We start from the raw sequence: 13486 nt of genomic DNA on the forward strand, positions 1-13486 counted from the left end.
GGGTTTATTTTACAGCTCTGAAATCTATTCCATTGTTTCCATGAAACTGAAGAGAATAAACTCACAACATTTGCAGCAACATGGATGGAGTTGGAAAGGATTACGCTAAGCGAAGTAAGTCAGATGGAAAAAGAGCAATTGAATGGTTTCACTTATATGTGAAATATAGAGAAACCAACCAAAAGTGTCAGGAAAAAAAGACAAAACCTACAAGCTGACCATAGATCTGGGACTTACAGCAGAGGAGAAGAAGGTAGAGCAGTCAGATCAGGGGAGGAAGAGCACAAGAGACTGTAGTGATGGATCACTGGTCCTTTGGTGGCGGGAGTACTATGGGGACAACACCTGAGGAAGATATCAAATACAGCACAAAATTAACAATGATGTAATAAAATAATTAAGCAGTCAATCAACAATATTTTTTCAGTGGAAAAAAAAAGTATTCCTGAAGATTTTGGCTAAAGAAATTTAACATAATTTTAGTTAGTTCATACAACCTGGGAAGAGTGTTCATTCCTTAGAGTGTTGCTACATCTCCATGAACATGGGAGTTTTCAAAATATGGAACCATTTTGGGAGTGGAGAAATCTTGGGTTCTTGTCCCAAGTCTGCTCTATTGTCACTTACCCCCTAAGTGATCCAGGAAACCTATAACAATCCTGTGAAAATTTAGTTTCCTCAAATACAAGAAAGTCATTGGGCCAAATGACGCCTATGACTCTTGTGTGAATGGCTCTTTTTGTTTGTTTGTTTGTTTTTAAGATTTATTTATTTATGCATACAAGAGCTGGGGTACAGGCCAGAGATATGGGGGGTGAGAGGATCCACCAAAGACAGAGTAGGGAGCAGAACAGGCAGAGTGGCCAAAATACACAGCTGAGGGAAGCAGTGGGTGAGTCAGGAGCAGTCTGCTGTGCCATGTGGGTAGCTTCCTGGCCAGCCTGGGATCGAACTCATGCTGCAGAGGCCACAAATTGCTTCATAGTGTGGTGCTTAACCCCTTGCACCATCAGGGAGACCTGGTGGTGGTAGAGGCCCCTGAATGGCTCTTGAAACCAATGACAGCATGGGCTGGTTGGCCTCCTCACAGGAGGGAATGGACTCCCAGCTCCTATCTGGCAACTAGCACTTGCAGTGATCATAATGGTTAGTGGGACAGGGGAAGCAATACAATATGATCTGCTAACCTGAATTGTTCACCCTGATCATAGTTGGGGGGAAAAAGTAGTTCTGAAGGACTCCAGGTATGCTAAAACAGGCATGCTTAGATTTACATAATTACAGAAAATGAAACCATTTTATTATTCCACTAAAATATCTACCAGATTTGAGCAGGGGGTGGGGTTTGGTAATGAGAGAAAGGACAATAAGAGATTAAAGAACCAGGTTAGCGCTGCCTATTTGTATGCCCAGTTCATATATGCACATTTAATTCTTTGAATTTCCTTATCACTGAAACATAGAGATGTTTATTGTCCTGAGCCAATTTCACCCTCAGTGACTCTGCAATAGTGATATGTTTCCTTCCAAGACTGCCAAAACTGTGACTTACTAGTCTTTTATGGTCCAGGTATGCAAAAGACTAAACATTTATTTGCTATACCACATAACAGATATTAAGCTGACCTTTTTCTCCCTCACTAATGTTATGTTGCAGTGGTGGTGGTGGAGGAGGCTTATTTATCTTTTTAATGCAAATCTGTTTCTTTCTCAGATGTTTCTGGTGTTCTTCTAGCTTCTTGTATGTCTATTTTTTATCTCCATTCATGCTTGGGATGTTCTTTTTGATTTTCTCCTTGAATAGTTTCTCGATTTCTTTGTGCCTCTCCTCACTTTCTGGGATTCCTGTAACTTTTTTTTTTTTTTTTTAAAGATTGACTTATTTATGCATGCCAGAACTGGGGTATAGGTGAGAGGTATGGGGGGGGTAAGAGGATTCACCAGAGACAGAGTGGGGAACAGAACAGCTGAGGGGCGCAGCAGGTGAGACAGAAGAGGTCTGCTGTGCCATGTGGGTATCTCCCTTGCCAGGCATAGAACTTGTGATGCAGTAGCTGTGGATAGCTTCATAAGTAGGGTCTTAACCCCTTGCACCACCACGGAGGTCTGGATTCATATAAGTCTTATATTTCCTTTTCTCATTGTGTCAGATAGTGCTTGAAGTGTTTCTTCATTCTTTTTCCTTTGTACTTCACTTTCCTTTTTGGTTTTGCTTCTTTTTATATCAGTATCTTTGAGAGTACTGATTATTCATTCATTTTATCAATTCTGTTTTTGTTACTTTTCCCAGAGTTCTTTAGTTCCTGCAGTAATCTTTTATTAACCTGCATTCCCTTCACTTCCTTCTATTTCATTCTTCAGTTTATTAACTATATTTCTCAATATCATCCTTTTCCTTTTCATCTTATTTATGTTTTTTAGTCATGGTGATTCTAAATTCTCTGTCAGGCAGAGAAGTTCTTCCATGTCATTGTTGTGTTCCTTTTATTTTTTTTAAAGATTTATTTATTTATGTATTTATACAAGTACTGGGTATAGTCAGAAGTGCGGGAGGGTGAGAGAATTTACCAGAGCCAGAGTGGGGAGCAAAACAGGCAGACTGATGAAATACACTGCTGAGGGGAGCAGTAGGCGGGGCAGGAGAGGTCTGTAGTGCCATGTGGGACGCTCGCCAGTGGCTGGGGATTGAACTGGTGCTGCAGAGGCTGTGGGCAGCTTTGCAGCCCAGAACTTAACCACTGCGCCACCAGGGGAGGCCCTGTTCTTGTGTTCTGAGGGCTGATTTTCTTTTGTGGTGTGTCCTTCCTCAGAGGGCTTGCTTGGTTATTTGTGTTTTTCCTTCTCCCTGTTATTTGTTTTTCAATTTGTTCTATGTGCCAGGCCACTGCACCACTGGTACTGGCAGGCATCTCTTTGGGGTGCTCCTACTGGGACACCAGGTTTTGGTGGCCAGATCAAGTCCAGTGCCATGACACCAGACTTCACAAGGATAGTAATGCTGTGGTTGGGTTGATGGGTGCTGTCCCTGAAGATCACCGAGTCTCTGTATGCTGCTGGTCTCTTTCCCTGCAATCACATCTTAACATTTTCTTCAGAGCCTCCCTTCTCACTTCACTCAGTTCTGTAAAGGGGGTATGGAGTTTCCAGCCTTCAACAGCCTTCAGGCAGGTCTTTACTTTCTTGGGACCCACTGTTCACCTTGACGGGGGAGCCCTTCCTCTGCCTTTAATCACCTCTGAAAGGGAGGTGCGGGGTTGCTGGCTTCCAACAGCCTTGCAGTCAGTCCTGCACTTTCCTGGGACCCACTGCTCTGATTTTTTTATTTTTTAACCTCATCCATTGATCTTTTTACATCCTGCTGTTTACTTTCTTATTTAAAGTTTTAATATCTATTTTCGGTTTGCTGATTATGTTTCTCATGGATTTCTTTTCTTTTCCTGCATCATCTTGTATTCTCTGATCTGTTTTTCTGAGTTTTGTTTGTGTTGTTCAAATTCTTTAACTTTCTTAATTATGACAATTTTAAATTCTTCATCTGACAAGAAGAAAAATGTTCTTTGTGTCAGTGCTGTTGTGTTATAAAGATTGCTATTATTTCTTTTTTAAGAATTATTTATTTATTTATTTATTTATTTATTTATTTATACAAGCACTGGGTACAACCAGAAGGGCGGGAGGATGAGAGAATTCACCAGAGCCAGAGCAGGGAACAGAACAGGCAGACTGACGAAATACACTGCTGAGGGGAGCAGCGGGTGGCAGGAGAGATCAGTGTGCCATGTGGGACCCTCGCCCAGTGGCCGGGGATCGAACCAGCGCTGCAGAGGCTGCGGACAGCTTTGCAGCTTAGTGCTTAACCGCTGCGCCACCAGGGGAGGCCCTATTATTTCTTTTTTTAAAAAAAAAAGATTTATTTATGCATACAAAAACTGGGGTACAGGCAGCGTGAGAGGATTCACCAGAGACAGAGAGGGTAGCAGAACAGGCGGACAGACTGAAAGACACTGCTGAGGGGAGCAGTGGGCGAGTCAGGAGAGGTCTGTTGTGCCATGTGGGCATCTTCCTGGCTGGCTGGGGATTGAAATAGTGCTATAGAGGCTGCAGATAGCTTCCTAGTGCTGTGCTTAACCCCTTGCACCACCAAAGATTGGTGTTCTATCTTTGGTGTATTGTTCCTCATAGGCATGCTTGACCATTTGTATTTTTCTTTCTCTCCATTGTTTGCTGTTGGATTGTTTAGGGTGTGTGTGTCTGGGCAGGCATCTATTCAGCTGGGGCCTGTGGACAGGATTTCTGGTCATTCCTACCAGTGCGTCAGTGGTCTTGCTGGGTGTTTGTTCTTCTGGGACCTGTCAGTGGTGCGCCTCAGACTTCTGGGCCCACTTTCTGTGGGCCCTAGGCTGCTAGGGTCCATCGACAGGGACTCCTTTGATTCCTTCCTAGATGTGGATCATCAGGCTGCTGGGGATCATGGCAGGGACTCCCACAGCATCAGGAATTCTTACATGAAAAAAAATGCCTAGTTTTAATTTTCTGGCATTTTTTGAGTATCTTTGATGCTACAGCTATGCTCTCCCTATTACAACATCTCTTTTTGAAAACAAAGCATTTTAAAATTATGAAAAACCACCTTTCTTTGCTCAAGCAGTGATATTAAAATGTGCATTTATTTATTTATTTATTTCCCATAGTTCTACATCTCAAAGGAGAGTCTTTAAAATGATAATAAAATGTTCCATTATGAGATTTAAATTAGTACAAAAATTCTATAATAATTAAAATGTCAGTATCTAATGTGGCTATTATATTTAAAAGTAGACAGATGGTTATTTTCATATATAGCTACATAATACATCTTGTTTCATGTCTACAACTTGTGTAATTTTCCCTTTGAATTCTCTATTCAGTATATAACTGATTTACCATGATACTCCAAGAAATACATTGTATGATTTGCTAACAACAAACAGGAAATGAAAGAAAATATTGAAGCATAAAGGATCAATTATCCCATGCATCATACAATTTTAATAGTCATTTCTTTGGGTACAGAAGAGTCAAGGGCATCATTTCCGTCTTAAAAAAAATCACAGCTCCATTTAGTGCTCAGTCATTTGACAACTACATAGATTCATGTTTTTTGTAGCATTAGATAGGTGAAGGAAAAACATTTGCTGCGCATTCAGCAGAAAACTTTAAGGCCTGCTCTGCATTTTGTATTATAGAACTAGAAGAATGGGCTTATGGAGAGTGAAGATCTTGGCCAGATTTATCCCACATAATTTCATTCTTGGGAAATCTGAGTAAAGTAGGCTGTAGGTGCATATGGCTAAAGCATCAGGATAAAACATGAAATAATTCAACTAAGTGAAGTTAGTGAAGTTCAAAAGATAAGCATTTTTGTGTTGGTCTCTTGGTCTTTTAGGAGCCTAATTTTCTCTTTGAATTCTCATTCAGGTTTATAATCCATCTACATTTTATTTTCAATTACATAGTTTTATATACACCTCAGATTTAATATATCTAAAATTTATTTTTCTCCCTCTGACCCAAACTTGATCATTCCATTATTTTCTCAGTAAATGGAAAATCATCCTTCTATTAACTCAGACCTTGAAATCATCTTAGTCTCACAATTACAAAAATGATAACAATAAATTTAAGGTGATTAAAAAATAAATATCTATTTCACTCACATTCTAAGGTCAATCTATCAGAGAATCCTGTAGCCTTTACTTTTAAATTATTTACAAAATCTTTCATTACTTCCATCCCATTTAATTCAAAAAAGAAGAAAAAATGACTCTTGGAATAATGGAAGAATCTAGCTGTTGAAGCAAATTTTGTTAAGCCTTGCAAGGATGATACAAGTAGTAGAAAGGTAAGCAGAGATGAGAATATACTGTAGGTCAGGTACACACTGGAAATATAGTGGGGAACAGACAAATATGCTGCCCACCTTCATGTAGTTTATGCTCTAAAATAGAGAGCAGGTAAATCAATTAACAAACAATGCAATTATAGATTAAGTCCCATTCAGTGAGCAGTTCAGTGGGTGATAGATTGAAAATTGGAGAATTACTCTTTAGAAATCTGTAAAAATCTTTGAGTGAATGGTTTTGGGTAGAAACTTTCTGGAGAGCATGAGCTGCCTTGTGAAAGATTGTGTAGGCAGAAGGGGCAGTGAGTGTAAGACCCAGGGGAAGGAGAGGACTCTGTGTGTGTGTGTGTGTGTGTGTGTGTGTTAACTAAAAATTGGTCAGTGTGTCTGCAGGGTAGCAAGCAAGGGGAGAGTGAAAGAGGTGGAGTTGTCATTGAAGCTAGATTGAGTAGGGCTTTTATTGTAGTATGAAAGTAAGTCACTGGAAGGTTTTTTTTTTTTTTAATTCACCTTTTTATTATTTATACAAGCACTGGGTACAGTCAGAAGCGCGGGAGGGTGAGAGAACCCACCAGAGCCAGAGCGGGGAGCAGAGCAGGCAGAAGGACCGAAGTACACTGCTGAGGGGAGCAGCGGGCAGGCGGCAGGAGAGGTCTGCACGCCATGTGGGACCCTTGCAGGCGGCCGGGGATCGAACCGGCGCTGCAGAGGCTGCAGGCAGCTTCGCAACCCAGCGCTCAACCGCTGCGCCACCGGGGAGGTCCCACTGGAATGTTTTAACACTTCAACACTGGAAGAAGTAACAGAGCAAATTTACCGTGTAGAGTGAACAGTCATGGTCTGAGTGCAAAGGCTGAATTAAATTGACATTTCTCCTATGCCTGTTATCCCATCTTTAAGACCTAAAACTTGAAAAGACCTAGGTTTATACTAAATGTCCAAAATGTTGTAGCTGGGACCTACTTTTCCCAATCATTGGCTACAATTTCAGTTTACATTTTCAGTCGTGTTTTTCAGCCATAGTTTCAACTCCCAGAGAGAGCAGAAATTCACTAGTAAACCATTTCTGGCCTGATGAGGGCAACGTTTGATCAATTCGTTCAGCGAGACTGAAATAATAAAATTAGAATAGTATTTATGAAATGACACTTACATTTTTAAATTATTGATAATCCTAAAATGTCAGACTCTTGATGTTGGCCTTAATTTTAGGTATTTGGCTTTAATGTACATATTAATTTAATTTGTTCAAAATTATATACATAGACATACCTCATAAGGAATTTATAGCAAAGACAAAACACATTCAATTTAGAAATAATTGATGTTCTAGACACAATTTCTATTTTTATACTTATGTTTGTCATCTCAATAATGACAATAACATCATGTGTTTCTGTGGCAGATGTCTCTTTTTGTGTTGTCGTAAAATTTCAAGCAGTAAAAAAGCGAAATTAACATTTTGGTAGTTACTTCAATTCTATAGTTTATTATATATTAAATACCTTTTTATACTTAGGATCTCAGATTATTCTTAGCTATAATATAACTCTATTAAAAACTAAACTAAACTTTTCCTTCTTGACAGTATCCTCACTATAGATATAGACCTGAGCAAAACAGTTAAATATGGTAGTATTCTTACCCACTTCTGATGCTACTGGTTTTTCATGACCTCCTCTTGCATTCTTTGCTGCCTTCAGCCAGTGATTTTAGAGATGTTAGTTTATAATGCCTTAAGGGTTCTTCTTCCAACAGTTACTAAAAATTTCATGGAGGTCTCTTGAAGGCCCCGAAGCTATTGACCCTACAGAATGAATTTTTAATGGAGTAAATTTCTGGAACACAACTGAGTCATGTGGGACTATTTGGGATCTGGAAGGTTTTTCTTTCCTTAAATAACATCTACTATGAGTACCCTTAAAATGGTCACCTATACTACATTCATCCTCAGGCTTGATATAAATTAGTTTCACAAAAAGTTATTTTATAACTTTGTGATACAGGCACTCAAAAGTTTTATCTTTGAATATGCTTAAAATGCCATCATAATTCCCTCCCTCTTAATGGTTATTTAACATTGCCATAAGAATAAAGAAGTATAATGATTAATTACATAAAACCAGAAACAGAGTAAAGAACAGAAAAATGTGATTTTTTATTGAACTATACTAAGAGAAGCACTCAGTAAGACAGAACAAGTCTATGCACAGAGGATTCAAGGTCTTTTTTAAATTCTGTTTTTGGGGGCTTTCTAACATAGGCTGCCACTTAATCTTCTGGGATATCTGGTGTCAGGTGCTGGACTTTGAAGGAGAATGTGTCCTGACCCTGCTTCTGCTTCCTGGAGCTGGGCTGTTTTTTCTGGTCTTGTTCCCAAGGCAACCTTTTCAATTCTCTTATCTAGTCAAGCCTCCTAAACCTGCCAACTGGGCCAGAAGTGGGAGCTTAGTTTTTAATCTTATTAAATTATACCTCAACACTGGTGATTTCTTTTTGGTGAATCGTGGTTATTGAGAACTATGCCTTTCAATTTCCAAATATATGGTGGGTTTATAGCTATCATTTTTACTCATAAGAAATTTAATGAGTTAAATTTAATTTAACACATAAGATAATTTAATTATTATCACAGGTCATTCTTTCAAAATTTTAATTTTTAATTTTTTTGCTAGTTCTATGTATCATAGAGAGCATTGTAAAAATCTCCAATTGAAATTGTAGATTTCACTATATCTCCTTTTTATTATGTTAGAATTTGCTTTGTGTTTTTTGGATCTCTCCTATTAAGTACACATGCATTTATCATTTTAAAGTTTGTGAGAAATTGACCCATCTCTCTCTTTTCTTTTGCCTATTCTCCCTTGTCTAACAATCTACCTTGTCTCCTATTAACATTTCCACACCACCTTTTTAATGCTTACTTTTTTCATGACATGTATTTCTATAATTTTTCTAGTCTTTTCCTTACTTGTGCTTATTTAAATTTAAAGTATATCTCTTGTAGTTAGTCTTTAAAAATAATCTAGTTTGACATTATCTGCCATTTAATTGGAATCTCTCATCTACTTAAGCTTTATGTAAAAATTGATATGGTTGCATTTAGAGCTACCAGTTTTTCTATGTTTTTACTATGTGTTGTATATATTTTTTTTCTCCCCCTCTGTTCATCTTTCCCTGCCTTAGTTTTGGTCAATGTGGTATGTTTTAGTACCCCATTTTATAACATCTATACATTGTGTTGGTCATATATATTTTTTCAATAGTATATTCATGGTTTGTTAAGATATGCATCCTCAACATACCAAAATCTCCTTAGGACAAAGAATAAAGCGCTGAAAACAAGTAAAATGCATCCCACACTCATAAGAATTCAAGCAAACTTGTAAAAATTTAAAGATAAGCAAAACAAAATAGACACAGTCTTTATCTTTTATGAAATACTTCTTTCTGAATATATACCTAATATAAAAACTCTAGTGCATGTGTGTTCAGTGCAAGAAAGATTATCAGCAGATTTGAAACATCTAATCTGAGTACATTTCAGTGTGGTGTAACAATATTTTACTATTTCATATTAAAGTTACTATTTCATATTAAATATTAGGAAAAATTCTCTACATTTTGACCTTGTGGAGTTTAATGATCAGCTATAAGCGTTTTGGCCAAGCTTCTCATATTTAGCAGTATGCAAACACCAATGTTCTGCAATGGTCCATAACTTAAATTTTCTGCCCAACAATTCAGTCTCCAGCTGCTACTTTGCACTGTGCTCTTCAGCATCTCTGCTCTTTAGCATCATATGAACAGTACATATGCAGTTCATAGGTCATCTGTGGACTGGAGGGGGCTTGTGTACATATTATCAGGCTTTGTCTTTTATGGTGGCCTGCTTTCTAGAATTTCCTCTGTTAATTTCCAGCTACCCTGGAAGCTCAAATGCAGTCCACTGACTCATAAAGCAATGTTCTTGCTCCAATGATCTTGGAGTTTTTTGCTTGAGTAACAGCCTTTCTGAATGTGGAAAGACCAGGAGTATGCCCTCAAGGGAAATCAAAAAAATGTTAACGTCAACTAGCTGCATTCTTTTTCTTTCAAGAGTCAACTTCCTTCAATTTGTCTTCTTTTGATTGCTCTGCAGGTCTGTCAGATAGTTGTTTTTTATAGTTTATCCAGAATTTGTCACCTTATGATTTCACTTTAAACTACTGTAGGGTAAGTAAAGTATCAGGCTTTTTTGCCCTACCACCATTAGGATTGATGATGGATCCCTGTGGTCATGAATGCATGCCTGATGGCAGGCCCCTAGAGTAGGGTGTGGGCAAATGTAAGTGGGTACACCTGGGTTAAGATGGGGCTTATAAGGGCGGCATCATGAGGACGCCAGCAGAGCATAAGAGAGACCAGATAATAAGAGAAGAGAGCAAAAGAGAAGCAGAGGCCACAAGAGAATGCAGGAGAGCTCAGAGAGAGAAAAGACTTACTAGGAGCTAGGAGATCTGCCAATCTCCCGGCCCCCCAGCACCCCTGACTGCCGTGTATCTGGTAGATACTAATAAAAGCTTGAAAAAGTCACCAAGGGCTCAGGGCTTCTCCTTTAAACATCTAGAGAACCTGCTCTGTGCCCATCCTGGCACTACAACTACTCTGTTATTCCCAGAACTGGAAGTGGAACAAATATTTTTAAATATTAAGGCTCCCTTATTTAAACAGCTGAGGATGATTCTGACTCATGCAGGTCCTAGCAAGCCATATGATTGAGATGTGCACAAACTTTGCAATGAAATAATCAGCCTGTTTTTTTTTTTTTAATAATTCTATCATTGATTTTTTTTTTTAAGATTTCTTTATTTATTTATACAAGCACTGGGTACAGTCAGAAGCGCGGGAGGGTGAGAGAATTCACCAGAGTCAGAGAGAAAAGCAGAGCAGACAGAATGACGAGGTACACTGCTGGGGGGAGCAGCGGGCGGCAGGAGAGGTCTGTGTGCCATGTGGGATCCTCGCCCAGCAGCTGGGGATTGAACTGGCGCTGCAGAGGCTGCGGGCAGCTTCCCAACCCAGCGTTCAACCGGTGCGCCACCGGGGAGGCCCTATCATTGATTTCTTTATTCATACGTTGAATTAAATGAAGTGGTTATGAGGAAATAATTTATTGAGTAAATCACATGTTACTGTATTTTATTCTTGCTTAAAAGAACATCTACATTTGGGAACACCTTATTTATACTCTACATAATTAAGCTTATTTCAAGAATTATTGGTTTAGGTTTCTGTAGAGTAAATGATTGTCAGGCTTTCCTGCCCTCCCACCATTAGGATTGATGATGGATCCCTGCGGTCCTGAATGAAAGCCTGATGGCAGGCACCTGGAGTAGGGGGTGGGCATATGTAAGTGGGCACACCTGGACTGAGAGACTGGGCTTATAAGGGTGGTGTCACGGGGACACCAGCAGACAGGAAGGGAAGAACCAGGAGAAGAAGCGAGAGACTGGAAGAGAACCAGCAAAGAAGTAGAAACCACGAGAGAGTGCCTGAGAGCCCAGGAAGAGTGAAGATTCGCTGAGGGCTGGGACGCCTGCCAGTCTCCTGGCCCACCCGGCACCCCTGCCTGCTGTGAACCTGGTAAACTCAAAGCCTGAAAAAGCTACCAAGGGCTCCAGGACTCTCCTCCTTACCCTCTCTGCTTGGGTCATAGAGAAACTGCTCTGTGCCTTCCTGCCCCTACAGTTTCAAAATTGATATGTTCAAAGCACCCAATATTTCACTCATTAACAATTCTCTGTTCTTGTTCCCTCCATCTTGGCTTATATGGCCTTTTAGTCAGGGGTTCCATACTCAACAAATTAATCATGCAGATCTAGCAAATTACATAAATGTAAATTTGGCCTGCTTGGGGAAACTGCAGAGTTCCAGAAAAATGGGTAGATTGGAGAACTTATGTACTATATATTGACCTCACCCGGACTTCTTGCTAATTTTTTCCTGCTCCTCTCAGAAGGAGAGGAGCTAAGAATACACAAGGACATCTTTGATACAGGCTATGAAATACATATAACAAATGTCATACTTAACAGGAGTTTCAGCAGTGATGCAATACAAACTTTCTTCCTATTTAATAGGAGTCGAACTATGATATCAGTTATTAATGGCCATCATTTGCAAATATTGCTAGGCAGTGCAATAAACATACAAAAAATCACCACAGTTTCTTAGTCCATTTGACTGCTAAAACAGGACATCACAGACTGGGTGGCTTATACACAATAAAAATTTATTTCTTACAGTTTGGGCATCTGGGAAGTCCAAGATAAAGGTGCTGGCAGATCAGTGTATGGTGAGGGCTCACTCCCGGTTGTTGGCCAGCAGTCTTCTCACTGTGCCATTACATTGTAGAAGGGACAGGGAGTTCTGTGGGATTTAATTTATAAGGGTATGATCCCATTCATGAGGGTTCTCTCTATATCTTAACTATATCCCAAATTTCTCTTATCTGAATACTAGTACATTAGGTATTAGATTTCAATATATGAATTTTGGAGGGACACAAGCATTCCACTTATAGCAATTAATATAAAGAGACTTTGTCTCTTTTGCTTTTTCACTTTTGGAAACAAGTCCATTTTCATCCTTTTTTTCATTGTCTCTCTTTCACTTGGAACATTACTTCCTGCAAGCCTATCAAAATCCTATTTTTCACTACTGAGGGTTTTCTAGTCTACACTGATGATCTTCTGTGAAATCTGTAATATTTATAGTATACAACATTTTATGGTTTAATTTTATTGCCTGTATACACTGTAAATTGCACATCAGTTTCCAATGGCTTTTTAAAAAATTTCCCATGTTTTAATTTTTCCTTTATTACTTTATTATTGGTATTGCTACTTAAGGTATTTTTAAGTGTGAGGAAAGAAGAAATTGCAGTGGGAATATTCATTTGGAGTATTTTCTGCCCTCCCATCATCAGGATAGATGACGGAACCCTGCGGTCCTGAATGCATGCCTGATGGCGGGCACCTGGAATAGGGTGTGGGCATAGGTAGATGGGATTCACCTGGGCTAAGACTGGGCTTTTAAGGGCGGTGTCACGGCGATGCCAGTAGAAGACAAGAAAGAAGCAGAGAAGCAGGAGAGCAGAGAAGCAGAGAGAACCCGAGAGAATGTCAGAAAGCCCAGATAGAGTGAAGACTTGCTGGGGGCTGGGAGGCTGGCAGGCGTCCCAACCCCCCAGCACCCCTGCCTGCTGTGTACCGGGTAAATCCCAATAAAAGCCTGCAAAAAGCCACTGAGGACTCTGACTCCTCCTTTTCTCGGTCTGCTGGAACATAGAAAACCTGCTCCGTGGTCCTTCCTGCCCTACAGATATATACATACATCAGTACTATCTAGTTCAAACCCTTTCCTTGATAGATTAGGAAACTAAGGGCCCCATATGTTAAATTGTTATAGTGGCTCCTCTGCTAGAGTAGGGGGCATGACAAATTTGTTGAAGCACAGTGTCATAGGGTGAAACCTGCAGGCAGATGGGAGAGCCTCCACTCCTACCCACTTCAGTCTGCAGATCAGCACAGGACACTTTGAAAACAGCAGGAGTTTCTCCTC

At 39.7% G+C, this 13486-nt stretch overlaps 1 protein-coding gene across 7 annotated transcripts in view; it reads left to right on the forward strand.

Annotated features, from left to right (window-relative positions):
* The window catches only part of TMEM232 (transmembrane protein 232), a 249512-nt gene that overhangs the window by 174577 nt on the left and 61449 nt on the right, over positions 1-13486 (forward strand). Inside the window, exon 14 of one of the 7 annotated variants that reach the window (XM_054688081.1) lies at positions 16-114. The exons of the other annotated variants lie outside the window; for them this stretch is intronic. Within the exon in view, the coding sequence (XP_054544056.1) occupies positions 16-109 (94 nt within the window). The 3' untranslated portion in view covers positions 110-114. The remainder of the gene's footprint in view (positions 1-15; positions 115-13486) is intronic. 7 annotated transcript variants of the gene reach the window in all.

This window comes from Talpa occidentalis, unplaced genomic scaffold (genome assembly GCF_014898055.3).
Source record: "Talpa occidentalis isolate TD23 unplaced genomic scaffold, MPIMG_talOcc4v2.1 talOcc4.6, whole genome shotgun sequence".
Taxonomy (NCBI): Eukaryota; Metazoa; Chordata; class Mammalia; order Eulipotyphla; family Talpidae; genus Talpa; species Talpa occidentalis.